At 43.5% G+C, this 12,644-nt stretch overlaps 1 protein-coding gene across 2 annotated transcripts in view; it reads right to left on the bottom strand.

Annotated features, from left to right (window-relative positions):
• The window catches only part of EDEM3 (ER degradation enhancing alpha-mannosidase like protein 3), a 36,390-nt gene extending 25,483 nt beyond the window's left edge, over positions 1 to 10,907 (bottom strand). Inside the window, exons 1-5 of one of the 2 annotated variants that reach the window (XM_083446313.1) lie at positions 10,539 to 10,907; positions 6,857 to 6,902; positions 3,320 to 3,420; positions 1,827 to 1,866; positions 852 to 964 (exon numbers count right to left, since the gene is read on the bottom strand). In XM_083446313.1, the coding sequence (XP_083302439.1) occupies positions 852 to 964; positions 1,827 to 1,866; positions 3,320 to 3,420; positions 6,857 to 6,902; positions 10,539 to 10,720 (482 nt within the window). In that variant the 5' untranslated portion in view covers positions 10,721 to 10,907. The remainder of the gene's footprint in view (positions 1 to 851; positions 965 to 1,826; positions 1,867 to 3,319; positions 3,421 to 6,856; positions 6,903 to 10,538) is intronic. The other variant, XM_083446312.1, reaches the window with a different exon arrangement.
• Between the last annotated feature and the right edge of the window lie 1,737 nt (positions 10,908 to 12,644).

The raw sequence follows: 12,644 nt of genomic DNA, 5'->3' as shown, positions 1-12,644 counted from the left end.
ACGTATCCCTCCAGTTACGTAAACTTCAGGATACGTGAGTGGCGAACCTGGAAGTATATTTCCGGGTTCTTGCAGCGCGCACACGTGCAGAAGCGCTCTACCGCCGCGTGTGCGTGAGCAGAAGTGGTCTCTCCAGTTGCGAAAACCTCAGGATCCGGCCAGACCTCTGGAACGGATCCCGTCTGCAACCAGAGGTACGACTGTACTGCCACTGGAATGTAAAAATCCTGCAAAATATGCAGTACAGAATGCAGCTTCCTGAGAACTTAAGAAGAGCTCTGCCAGGTTAGACTAAAAGCCTAGATTAGTCCAGGATCTGGTTTCCTACAGTAACCAACAAGGTGTCTGCAAGAAAGCAGGACAGAAGGGCAAAAGCTCTCTCTCGCTGTTGTGCTCGAGCAACTTGCATTCAGAGGGCTGTTGCTTCTGGGCATAGATGCAACATTTATCCATTGCTAGTTTTATCATACGTGAATCTGTCTAATCCCACTTTAAAGCCATCCAAATCTTATGCCATCTCAGCTTTTAGGTCTTTAACTTATCTAGTCTTTATCCAAACATTTCCCACAAGTATGTGGGGAATGCCCAAAGTATTTCAGCTATCAAACTTTCACCAAAGGACACTTCTAAGGTTTTGAGCATGCAAGGTTGCAGCTAAGTGGAGATGAATGCAGGAAAAGCTAGAACTACAACTTTTGCTGCATGTTTCTTAAGGTAACAGATGCACCATTTCAATTATTCTTAAACACTTATGGAACAGGCATATTCACCTCCAACTAAAAAGCAGCACAGAAAGTACCAAAACTCAACAAACTGAAACGTGGTTTATTTTCCTCTGGCATCAAACTTACCCAAGGACTCTTATGTTAGTTTCAAACACTGATACTACAATGTCGTTGTCTAAATTAACATCTCTGATCACTTTTTTGACAGCCTCTTCAAACTCTTTGGTTTTATTTAACACCTGCAAAAGAAAAATTAGCTGTAAACAATTTGACCTCCCCTGTTGTGAAACCTATTAATGAAGAGGTAATTACAGATATCCTCCCAAACCGGACAACTGACTTTTTGGCAGGTTTCAAACTTCCAGTATATTACACAAGACCTGTAAGACCGCTTGGATCTGGGGAGACTGTACTCGTGGGAAATTGAACCTTACCTCCAGAGGTCAACTGTGGCTAAATAAACATATCAGGAATGTGGATGTTAGGCACATGATCAACTCATCATCCAATACATTCCACATACTGAGCTGGCAGCTCCACTCATATTTACCATGCCGCTCACTGCTAAACCCACTTTCAGAAGTTTTGTAATGTCGCAATTCAGTGTGGGCTGAATTGCAAGGTGGGTGTAGGGAAAAGGGAAATTAACCACACATATTTCAAAAGCGCCCACAGTTCCTCCTGAGTCTGTGAGAGCAAATAGAAATAGAATGTGCAAAAGAAGCAAGGAGGTGATGTAAGCAGGAAGAGATCAAGTACAACTTGACAGGAGAGGAATAAGTTCAAAAGAGTTCCTGGTATGGAAGAGGAGAATGCGATACGGAGCAAGCAGGCTGGTCGGGTCTCACAGACTCACTTAAGAAATACTCTTGTATTCTCCAAGGCTGGGTAGATCACTTCAAGGCTGGTCCTAACTCTGAGACTATCAGAGAACCCCTTTTGATTTGCAATACAATGCAGAAACCGTTTTTCATCATCATCATAAAGGTCTCTAAAGCCATCTGATTAAAGTAGACTTAAACCATAAGTTACACACACGTCAAAGAATTTTCTTCCAAAAATGGAAGTGCAAGTGTAACATTCAGAAGTGACCCAACTTACCACAAGAGTGTCCAAAGTATCAATCAGTGTCAGTGAAAACCTGAGTGAGGGAGAAGCAGGCACAAGAACACATTAGAACCCAGTACACTTTATCTGTAGCGACAACAAAACATCCAAAAAACAGTATGAAACGTTGTTATTACTAACAAAGAAGACATCAGTTTGAATGGAGAAGTTCCGGTACAAAGGAGCCAGAACTTCACTGTGCATGTTTTGAGTGCGCAGGAGGAACAAAACTAGCGCTCTCTTCATAGTCCTCACACCTAGTGAATCAAGATGCTGTCTGCAATTCTTGTATTTTCTGTGTAGCTTCAAGGCCATTACACATTGATATCTGCCCACTCCCAGACAAATGCTGCCACAGATTTCAGAAATCCACAATTTTTAGTATCCACTTTTTAGGCCAAATGTGCAGAGGTTTACTACATATTTGGTGTATGGAATTTTATCCAAATAAATACAGTGGCACCTCTGGATGCGAATGGGATCCGTTCCGGAGCCCCTTTTGCATCCAGAAGCAAACACAAACACTTCTGCGCGTGCGCGTGACATCATTTTGGCCGTCTGCGCATGCGTGAGCAACAAAACCCGGAAGTAATGCACTCTGTTACTTCTGGGGCACTGCAGCGCGCAACCCGAAAATACTTACCCCGAAGCTACTTCAACTCGAGGTATGACTGTACTACAAAGGAAGAAAGGCAAAAAGCTAAAGGGCCCCTGGATGGTTAAGTCCAGTCAAAGGCTAGGGTTGCAGCATTCATCTCACTTTCATGCCGAGGGAGCCAGCATTTGTCCACAGACAGCTTTCCAGGTCATGTGGCCAGCAGGACTAAACCGCTTCTCGCACAACAGAACACCGTGACAGAAACCAGAGCACACACCGTTTACCTTCCCGCCACAGCATTACCTATTTATCTACTTGCGCTGGCGTGCTTTCCAACTGCTAGGTTGGCAGGAGCTGGGACAGAGCAACGGGAGCTCACTCCGTCACGGAGATTCGAACCGCCGACCTTCTGAATGGCAAGCCCAAGAGGCTCGGTGGTTTAGACCATAAAGGAAGTAACCAACTCCAACTTATTTCAGCCATGAAGCAATATAGCTAGATGGAAGGAGGGAGTGGCATTGCCTTATGGCTCCGCAATACAAACTTTGCAAGCTGTGTGGCATGGGAGTAGAGCTTTGCTCTACCTTCCATAAAACCCTTAGTGTAAGCTAGAGCTTGTATGAACAAAAGCCTTCCCAAATAGATCCTGCTTATGAAATCTTTTCTGGCAAAAAAGGACTGCATGGGCAGGGCCCACTTCCCAATGAAGATTCCATAAAGTGCCTGGGTCCAGGGTTTATTTCCACATTATTATATCCAAAGACTGTGGAATGAATGCATTTGCCTGTGTTTTTCTTTATAAGGCATGTGGGGCTGTGTTTCTACAGCACCGAACCTGAAACAAGATTTTTGCTGTTTCACATAACTAGAATTATTTCGAAGTACTAACTTTCCCAAGGCATCATCCACATCTCCACGACTTGGTTCTTGACCACGAACTCTTCCACGGCAAGTTAAAGGCATGAGCTCGTCGGCTGGGTAGGCATGTTCCTGTTTAATGCAAAAAAGTGCAAACAGTAAGCTGAAATCTGGGGTACATTGATGGTTACGGAACAACAAAATGTACATGATTACTGAAACATACACATATAAACATATGCAAGTATACGTGTATTGAATGCAAAACATAAGTTACCCAAGCTGTGGCCACTGTATTAACAATGAAGTTCTCCAAATAATACAGATACTGATGGATGAGATTGAGTTTGTATCTCATTTCATATTTCTTTGGAAGCAAATAGGACCATTTGCACCTCCTTAGTATCACCCCATAGAAGTGTGGAAAATTCAACATTGATGCAAGGTTACAAGCCCTGCGCAATTCTTTATAAAACCCCCAATGGAAAACAGCTATCTTTAGGCTGCAATCCTAACCCCATAGAACTCAGTGAAACATATATTCAACTAGACACGTATGGAATTGCACTGTTAACTACAGGCAGAAATCTTCCTGTTATATACTGTGTTTAATAATGGGAACATCGGTTATATTTTGCAATGGAGCAGATATACCTTCAAAACAGAACAAAAGTAAAGCAGCAGTAAAAATCAGCACTTTATGGCAGCCTGCAGAACATGTCACTATCAAACCATCTGATAAAGTACAAAACCATAATCTCGCTTGCCAGGTTCGCAAACACAAGAAACACAATTCGTTTATTTAATACCCTAGTATACGTGGCAAATACATATCCTTTTGACTTTAAAGCTTCCAGGATATGCCAAGTCATGCTTTCACATAACCCAAACATTTCATGCTACAAATGTAGAACAGAAAGCCACTGTTTCCCTGCAAAAAGTACAATCCCAGCTCACTATGGTGTTTCCCTTCCACAAGAGAGGTTCAGTTTGAAAGTCTACTGAAGGACATTTCCTAACACCTTATGGACAACCGACTTTGTTTGTTTGTTGTGTTTCTACACTACCCTTCATTAGAGGATCGCAAAGTGGTTTACAATATAAAAAATTCAAAAATACATAACATAGTAACAAACAAAAACAACAACCTTCCAACACACAGTTTTAAAGGCCATAGAATTGTTTAATAATTAGGGTTCAAATCTACACCACTGTCTCAAAGACTGCATTTTATTCCTAAACACATAACAACAGAGCATCATTTATGTAAACTGTACATGTGTCTACAAGTATGCACACGTAAGCAAGTATGCACATGTAAGCAAGACAGCATAAAGCCAAAACACAACAACCGCAAACAATTAATAAGCTGCTATATGCACTTGTATTTCACATCAAGCAGTGTAAATTTGAATTCCATTGTTCCTTCTTCACAATAATCCCACACTCTAATTCAGATTCAGTACTTTGACCACTGTTGCTTATTGCCAAACTGGAGCGAACTATGTACAAGGAGATGGTATCAGCAGATTTAGGGAAACTCTGAGGTTTGCAAAAATATTTAGTAAAAAACATGGTTAGTAAAATCAGCGCCCACATAAAATGGATTGTTGAGAGCATAAACTGGACAACCAGAGGGTTGGTTTTTTTGGAGGGATAGTAGAATGGAAGGACTGGAAAATGAAGCCTGAGAATGAGGGAAACAGGTCTATAAACACCATCTAAATGTCTAGAGAGGCGATTTTCTGGTTTATACAAAGGAATTATTTTTATGTGTCCCCAAGAACAGAAGCGAAAATTATCCACATAAATAAAAGGACAGAGCCATGATTTTAAAGTAGCTGGGACCGGGCACCAGTGCGTGCATTCTATGCTCAGCAGACATGGTGTGGCTGGAAACCTGAACAGTAGCAATTATCACTGCAACATTTTGTTGTTGCAGAGGCCCACTTGAACATGCTCCAAGTGCTTTTCATACACTGGGTCAATAATGTTTACCATACCCCTGTAAGAAGATTACTATTGCCCTCACTGAACAGAGGCGTAATAAAAAGAATAGTGGCTTGTTCTAGCATGTGGAGAATTTGTGGGAGGAGTGAGATTTCACCAGGAACTTGCTGGATCACAGAGCTTGCAATCCCAGGTGCCTGTGCCATGCTATTTGTTATCAGAACATAAGGTAAAAATGTTATCTGATACCTTATCAGAACATAACTTATCAAACTGCCCTTGTTAGCTAGGCAAACAGGTGTTTTCCCTTTGCCATAGTTCTCACCTGTAAAATGAGGTTTTAAAAAACTGCTATTGGCATTATTTATAAGTTTTATGTAGGTTAGTCAATTCTCACATCTATTAACTGTAGAACAGTTAATAGATGTGAGACTTAGGTGTGTACAAGTAACTCTCAAGACACAGCTATTTAAGCAGGTGCAAGTTGCCCGTAGGGATAGCTCAGTTGGTAGAGCATGACTCTTAATCTCAGGGCTGTGGGTTCAAGACCCACATTGGGCAAAGGATTCCTGCACTGCCGGACTAGATGATCCTCATGGTCACTTCCAACAAGATGATTCTACAATCTATTATCTAAGTGGCGTCAAAAACCCTGCAGTAATCACACTATGGCAAATTCACAGAATTGTTGTATTCTATGGCTGAATTTTGATAGCACACTAAATCATGGTTAATGCAAACCATAGTCCATCATTTGAGCTTCCTAATATTTACAAACTAAGGTTTAACGCAGTTTCTCTGCGTTCATTTTCCTTCCAGCTGCGGAGCAACAGTCACAACTACAATTTAATTCAGATATCATGCCAAACTGTAAGGACATGCTGATCCATCTCAAACCATGTTTCCAATTTTAGTCTGCTAGCTAGTCTGTGAATACAGACATTACATCAAACCACAACTATGCTCTCTCAACCATGGTTTAGTGTAACAACTAAATCAGGTGCATAAGTACTTATAGCTGCAACATTGCAGCCCAAACTCAGAAGTAAATCCTATTAAGACTGTGCAGAACCACAACCATATCCTGGTTGCAGTCTAGGAGTGTCACTTAACAGCAACTGAACTCGTTTCCATATAGGATTAGAACACAAGATTATAATCCTAAAAAATAAAATAATGAAATTCATCACCATATGTTTATACCTTATGTATCTCTCTCAGAATGGCCTGGTTCATACGTCACATTAAACCATAGCGTAAAACAAACTATGCTTCAATATGAACAAACAGTATGTGGCTGCAAGTCTGACTTGTTGTGTCATCTGAACCTAGGCTTGTACTTTATTTCCCCAGAACAAACCACAAGCAGTGAGTGAAGAGCAAATTGTGGTTCTCTTCAAACATGCTACAACGATGGGTTTTGACTCTTGATTATTTGTCACGGTGTCACGGTGGCGGTAGGAGCACAGTGGGAACTTTGGAGCACCATGGACCAGAACGCTGCTCAACCACAGATATGATAGTTTGTTTTAAGCTATGGCTTAACGTGATATGCGATACACTGAGTCAAGGTAGAAGGAAGCAGTTATTTAAAAGTGCATATAGTCATTTTACTCACCATGTAATTACTATAGGCATGATCAAACATTTCCACTACTTGATTCCTGCAGAAGAGACAAAGAGAAAATGATTTAGCTGGTCAAGTAAAACCTTCTCTGACCATGAGGTTTAAACAGAAACAATTCATCATATGTAGGTCAAGCAAAGCACTGTTGCACCAACCTCAGCCCACCCTCATGTGCCTGCCTTTCTTACTTTCAACCATACCAGGGTAGTGGCACTGCCTGTCGCTTTCTGCCTCCTGTACTGTTGTTCCTATAGACCTCAGTAGGGAGGGTGATGGAGGCAAACCTGGAATCCATTAGCTCTGCCTGTCATCGCTCTGGCTCCATGTACTGATCGGCCTCCCTGCCTTCCACCCTACCAGTCTCAGTGGGCCTGAGCGGCCACTGAACCAAGAGATTTTAAAAGACTGTCAACATGTAGTAAACAAGATACTTAGACTCTTATCAGTCATAATTTGTCAGTTCGGGATATAAAGGAAAACAATACTACCTAAAGCTGCAATGTATTGTAAAAGACCAAGTATATTCAGTTAAAACCCAGCAAAGCAAATGATAGGGATGATAGCAGTTGTAGTTCAGAATATCTAAACTTCTAAAGGGAACCAGGTTGGGGAAGGTTGGCAGAACTGAAAAGATGGCTTGCAAAATGTAGGGAAAGATCCTTATTTCCTCTAATTACTAAAGAAGGCATAAGTGAAATGGTAAGTCTGAAAATGGGATGGTGCAGTCCCACTTGGCATGATTAGCATAGCTTCTTGGGCCCTCCAGGGATTCAGCTAGATTGGTAAAGAAAAAGTATTTTATATGTGTTGTACATGTGATATAACACTGTGACACCAGATGGCGCTGTGGAGTCCTGTCTTTCCCTACCTGATTTCCCTGTACAGTGGTACCTCGCAAGACGAATGCCTCGGAAGACGAAAAACTCGCAAGACGAAAGAGTTTTTCGTTTTCTGAGTTGCTTCGCAAGACGAAACGTCTTGCGCCTTTTTTAAAAAACCACCAATGCATTCCTATGGGAAACCGTCAATACACAGCGGTGCTTCGCAAGACGAAAAAATTCACAAGACGAAAAAACTCGCAGAACGAATTAATTTCGTCTTGCGAGGCACCACTGTATGGGCTTACAAGGCATTTAACTGACTCACTTCTTTGACGTATCTAGATCCAGGCCAGCTTAATCACATGGCTTTTATTTCCCAGTGATGCCCATCACAAGAATTTCAATGCATGCCTATAATCTATAGGCGTGCCATTTTAATCCATTTCATCTTCCTATGCCCTGCATCTAAGAATAAGTACTAGGAGCCCACCCATTTTGCCCTAGCTATTTTTCAGAAAGGCACACGTTGGGAAAGTCTGTTGCGAACAGTAGCCACAAAAAATGAACCAACACTGAATATTTGCATAACTTGTCCAAGGTAGGAAGTGTGATGGATGGCATATTTCGCACTGAGAGTCTCAGAAAAATCCCACAGGTTATTGTCAGTGCTGCCACCTTTACCTCCTTTGCTTTCACAGCAGGTTTTAAAGAAAATGCATGAAACAGAAAACATTCATAGCTCTGCTCTTTGTGTGTGTCCCTTCGCAATCCTGACATGATTATGTGCAGCATCACATGCCCTTTCTTTAAGAATCTGTCTTGCCCCCTTCCTCACCTTGAACAATAAATTAAAATATATAAACACCAAATAAAATATAAAAATGATTTGGAGCAAGAAATTTCATATATGAACTTTTATTCCTTTATTTTAATAATTCACCTTGTCAGCAATCATTGTTCAATTTACGGACAATTCATTACTTCAATAGGGCACTGCTGCTGTGTATTTAACCAAACATCATTTTAACCAATTCTATACCCTGATCATATGCCTGTTTACTCCCTTCTGAGTAAACAGGCATATGAAGTCCCATGAAATCAATGAGATGCACTCCCAAATTGGTGTAAGATTTAGGCTGCTATCTTATGTACTTACTTCAGAGCAAGTTTCACTGAAGCATGAGGTTTACTTCCAAGTAAACATACACAGATTTGCATTTTACAGAAGCAAGAAATGCTTTTTATCTCTATCAGCTGGATGACACTTTTCATACCAGCTGCCAACTTGTCTGCTTTGCCAGCTGTACCGCTCTAGCAGACCAGGCTACAAAACAGGAAAACCCCAGTTCATGGGGTTCATGATTTGCTAAATCAGACCAAAGGTCCATACACTCCAATTTCCCACAGTAACCCACCAGGATGAGCCTCAAATAGCTAACAACAGATACTTCACGTAAGATTAGACGTTCGCTCCCCTTGGAAATGCTAGCTTATTTTTCATGAACTTTCAGCTCAAGCATTGTGTAGCTCTCTACTGTAAGCTAAGCCTCAACTCTTGTACAGTATATTGCCTATGGAGATATGTAGACAAATGAGCAAGTGTCACTCCTCCAAAAAAAAAAACCCAAGCAAGACCAAGTAGCAAGACAGTCGCAAAGCACTTCTAGTCTGAGTAGACTGTTCACCTCTGGAGAATTTTGCATAATGAAATAGAAAAGTTGTAAGAGGAAAGCTTACTTGCACCACCACCCAACTCTGAGTTGTACCTGGAGAATAATGTTTATTTATAAAATGGGTGGTTTTGGTAGAGATCAAGACACACACACTTGCCACTCTTGACTTGAGAGAAACCCTATTATCTCAGACTTCTGTATACTTACTGGCCTAGTCACCTATAACAAACAGGAACTCCCTCCTGGCGACCAAACAGGGAGGAGAAAAGAGAAGCTGAGAGGAGGAAGTGAAGTGACCAAAGACTAATAAAACACGTTTACAGGCTACCAAGAGGAGGGGGCTTTATTTGCAACGCTTCCTGGGCCCTCTTCTCAAAACACCTTGCTTTATCTTGCAGCCTGCTCTTTCCTAGTGACACACTTATTACTATTATTATTCCTCAGTAAAGTGTGAAGATGAGGGTCGTGGGTTTGAGTCCCATGCTGGGCGAAAGCCCAGGGGGTTGGACCAGATGACCCTCGGGACCCCTTCCTTCACAACTATGATTCTAAGAACAAAAGCAAACCATGTCAGGTTCGCCTGATGTGTCGTCCCCCCCTTCACGGACTACGAAACCCATGAACACAGAGACTCGTTTGAGGCAGGTTCTCTCCTTTCTCGGAGGTTTTTAAGGACTGGGTGGCTGCCTGCCAGGAACGACTTGAGTTGAGATTCCTGCGTTGCTGGGGGGTTGGGCTAGATGACCCTCGGGACCCCTTCCTTCCCAACTATGATTCTAAGAACGAAAGCAAGCCATGTCAGGTTCGCCTGACGTGTCCCCCCCCCCCTTTTCACGGACTACGAGACCCATGAACATGGAGACTCGTTTGAGGCAGGTTCTCTCCTTCCTTGGAGGTTTTTAAGCAAGGGTTGGATGGCCGCCTGCCAGGAACCATTTGAGATTCCTGCGTTGCTGGGGGCTGGGATAGATGACCCTCGGGGTCCCTTCCCACCCCTAATAGCAGCTGAAAGAACCATAAGGAGAAGCCGGGCTCGGGCCTCGCCTCTCCTCCCCACCTCGGCAGGAAGGCTTGGGTGACAGGCGAAGAAAGCAGCGCCACTTCCCTGACAGGGCGACCTGCCCGGGGGCGGAACAAGGCGGGCCCGCCGCTCCCTCCCGCCGCCGCCGCCGCTCTTACCCGAGGCGCCGCTTCTCCTCCCTGCCCATGGCCTGCGCGGCCGGGGCTGCCGCCAGCACCGAGGACGCGGAGAGGAGGCCCAAGGCCAGCAGTTTCCAGCCAGCCCAGCGGCCTGCAGAGTCGCCGCCGCCTCCTCCTCCGCCGTCGCTCCTACCCTGGCCGCCAACCGCTCCTCCGCTCATGGCGGCAGCTGCCTCGCTAGGCCCGGCTCTGTGCCATCCCCTCAGCGCTGGTGCTGCTACTGCTGCCGCCACCAAGACATAAGAAGGGACCGGCCCTTTTTTTTCCTCCCCCCCTCCCGCTCTTCTCCGTCGTAGCCAAGGAAACCGAGATCCGGCCTCTAGCCCGCTTCCGGGTTTTCCTTTCCGGCCACGTGACCCTCGCGCCGCTCGCCAGCCAGTGGGGAGGGAGGGCTCGCGTCACGTGGCGGCGCAGCCAACGCGCTCCCGGATGCAGAGACGTGGCCCCGGCGCGCGGTGCGCGCGCAACCGACATAGGCGCCTCTTTTCAGGCCCCGCCCCTGGGCGTGGACGTGACATGTCACGTACGGCGATTTAAAAAAAAAGGGAAGAGTAGCCGGTCCTTATTGTCCTGAGTGGGACTTGCGAGCCGCGTTTGCAACGTTTGCCTCCGGGCGGAAATCAATAGAAGGAAAGAATTGTAGAGTTGGCTATAATTAAATAAATGGGATCTAGAATGTTAAGAAAAGTGAATAAGGTGGATAATTGGATTTATTTATTTGTTTGTTTATTTAGATAAATTTATTAATTCACTAATAATTTATTATAACAATAATAAATTATTAATTTCTTCATTTATTAATTATTAATAACTAGTTATTATTTCCAATAACTGGAAATTGTTTTAGTTTAATAATGATATTGGAAAGCTGTTACTTTTAATTACAAGGAAACTCAGAAGGGAGGGATTTGAGGAAGTCAACCAAGATGTTTAAAAGGTTGGAATTGTGAAGAATTAAGTTTGTTGTTATTGTTTATCTGTTTATTGTTCCCTCCCCCCCCTTTTTCTTTTTCTGTTTTTGTGTATCATTTTGCTTTGTGGTTAGATTGTGGAAAATCTAATAAAAATTTATTTTTTAAAAAAAAGAATTGTAGAGTTGGAAAAGACCCTTTGTTGTTTAGTTGTGTCCGACTCTTTGTGGCCCCATGGACCAGAGCACGCCAGGCACTCCTGTCTTCCACTGCCTCCTGCAATTTGGTCAAACTCATGCTGGTAGCTTCGAGAACACTGTCCAACCATCTTGTCCTCTGTCATCTCCTTCTCCTTGTGCCCTCCATCTTTCCCAACATCGGGCTCTTTTCCAGTCTTCTCTTCTCATGAGGTGGCCAAAGTATTTGTCTTCTTGCAGTCCATGGGGCTCTCAAGAGTCTCCTCCAGCACCATAATTCAAAAGCATCAATTCTTCAGCGATCAGCCTTCTTTATGGTCCAGCTCTCACTTCCATACATCACTACTGGGAAAACCATAGCTTTAACTATACGGACCTTTGTTGGCAAGGTGATGTCTCTGCTTTTTACGATGCTGTCTAGGTTTGTCATTGCTTTTCTCCCAAGCAGACATCTTTTAATTTCGTGACTGCTGTCACCATCTGCAGTGATCATGGAGCCCAAGAAAGTAAAATCTCTCAAAGCCTCCATTTCTTCCCCTTCTATTTGCCAGGAGGTGATGGGACCAGTGGCCATGATCTTCGTTTTTTTGATGTTGAGCTTCAGACCATATTTTGCGCTCTCCTCTTTCACCCTCATTAAAAGGTTCTTTAATTCCTCCTCACTTTCGGCCATCAAGGTTGTGTCATCTGCATATCTGAGGTTGTTGATATTTCTTCCGGCAATCTTAATTCCAGCTTGGGATTCATCCAGGTCATCTAGTCCAACCCCCTGCAATGCAGGAATCCCACGACCCTGAGATTAAGAGCCTCATGCTCTACAATTTGAACTATCCACACAGAACTCTCCTCCCTTGGAAGTTTTAAAGCAGAGGTTTGGATGCCCATCTGTCATGGTCCATGGACGATTTAGTTGAGATTCCTGCCTTGCAAAGGGGGTTGGACTAGATGACCCTTGGGTCCACCACAGAAACTACAGT

This window comes from Podarcis tiliguerta (assembly GCF_965153285.1).
Source record: "Podarcis tiliguerta genome assembly, chromosome: 6".
Lineage (NCBI taxonomy): Eukaryota > Metazoa > Chordata > Lepidosauria > Squamata > Lacertidae > Podarcis > Podarcis tiliguerta.
Note: the sequence above shows the minus strand (reverse complement) of the source record. Positions and strands in the feature narration are given on the sequence as shown.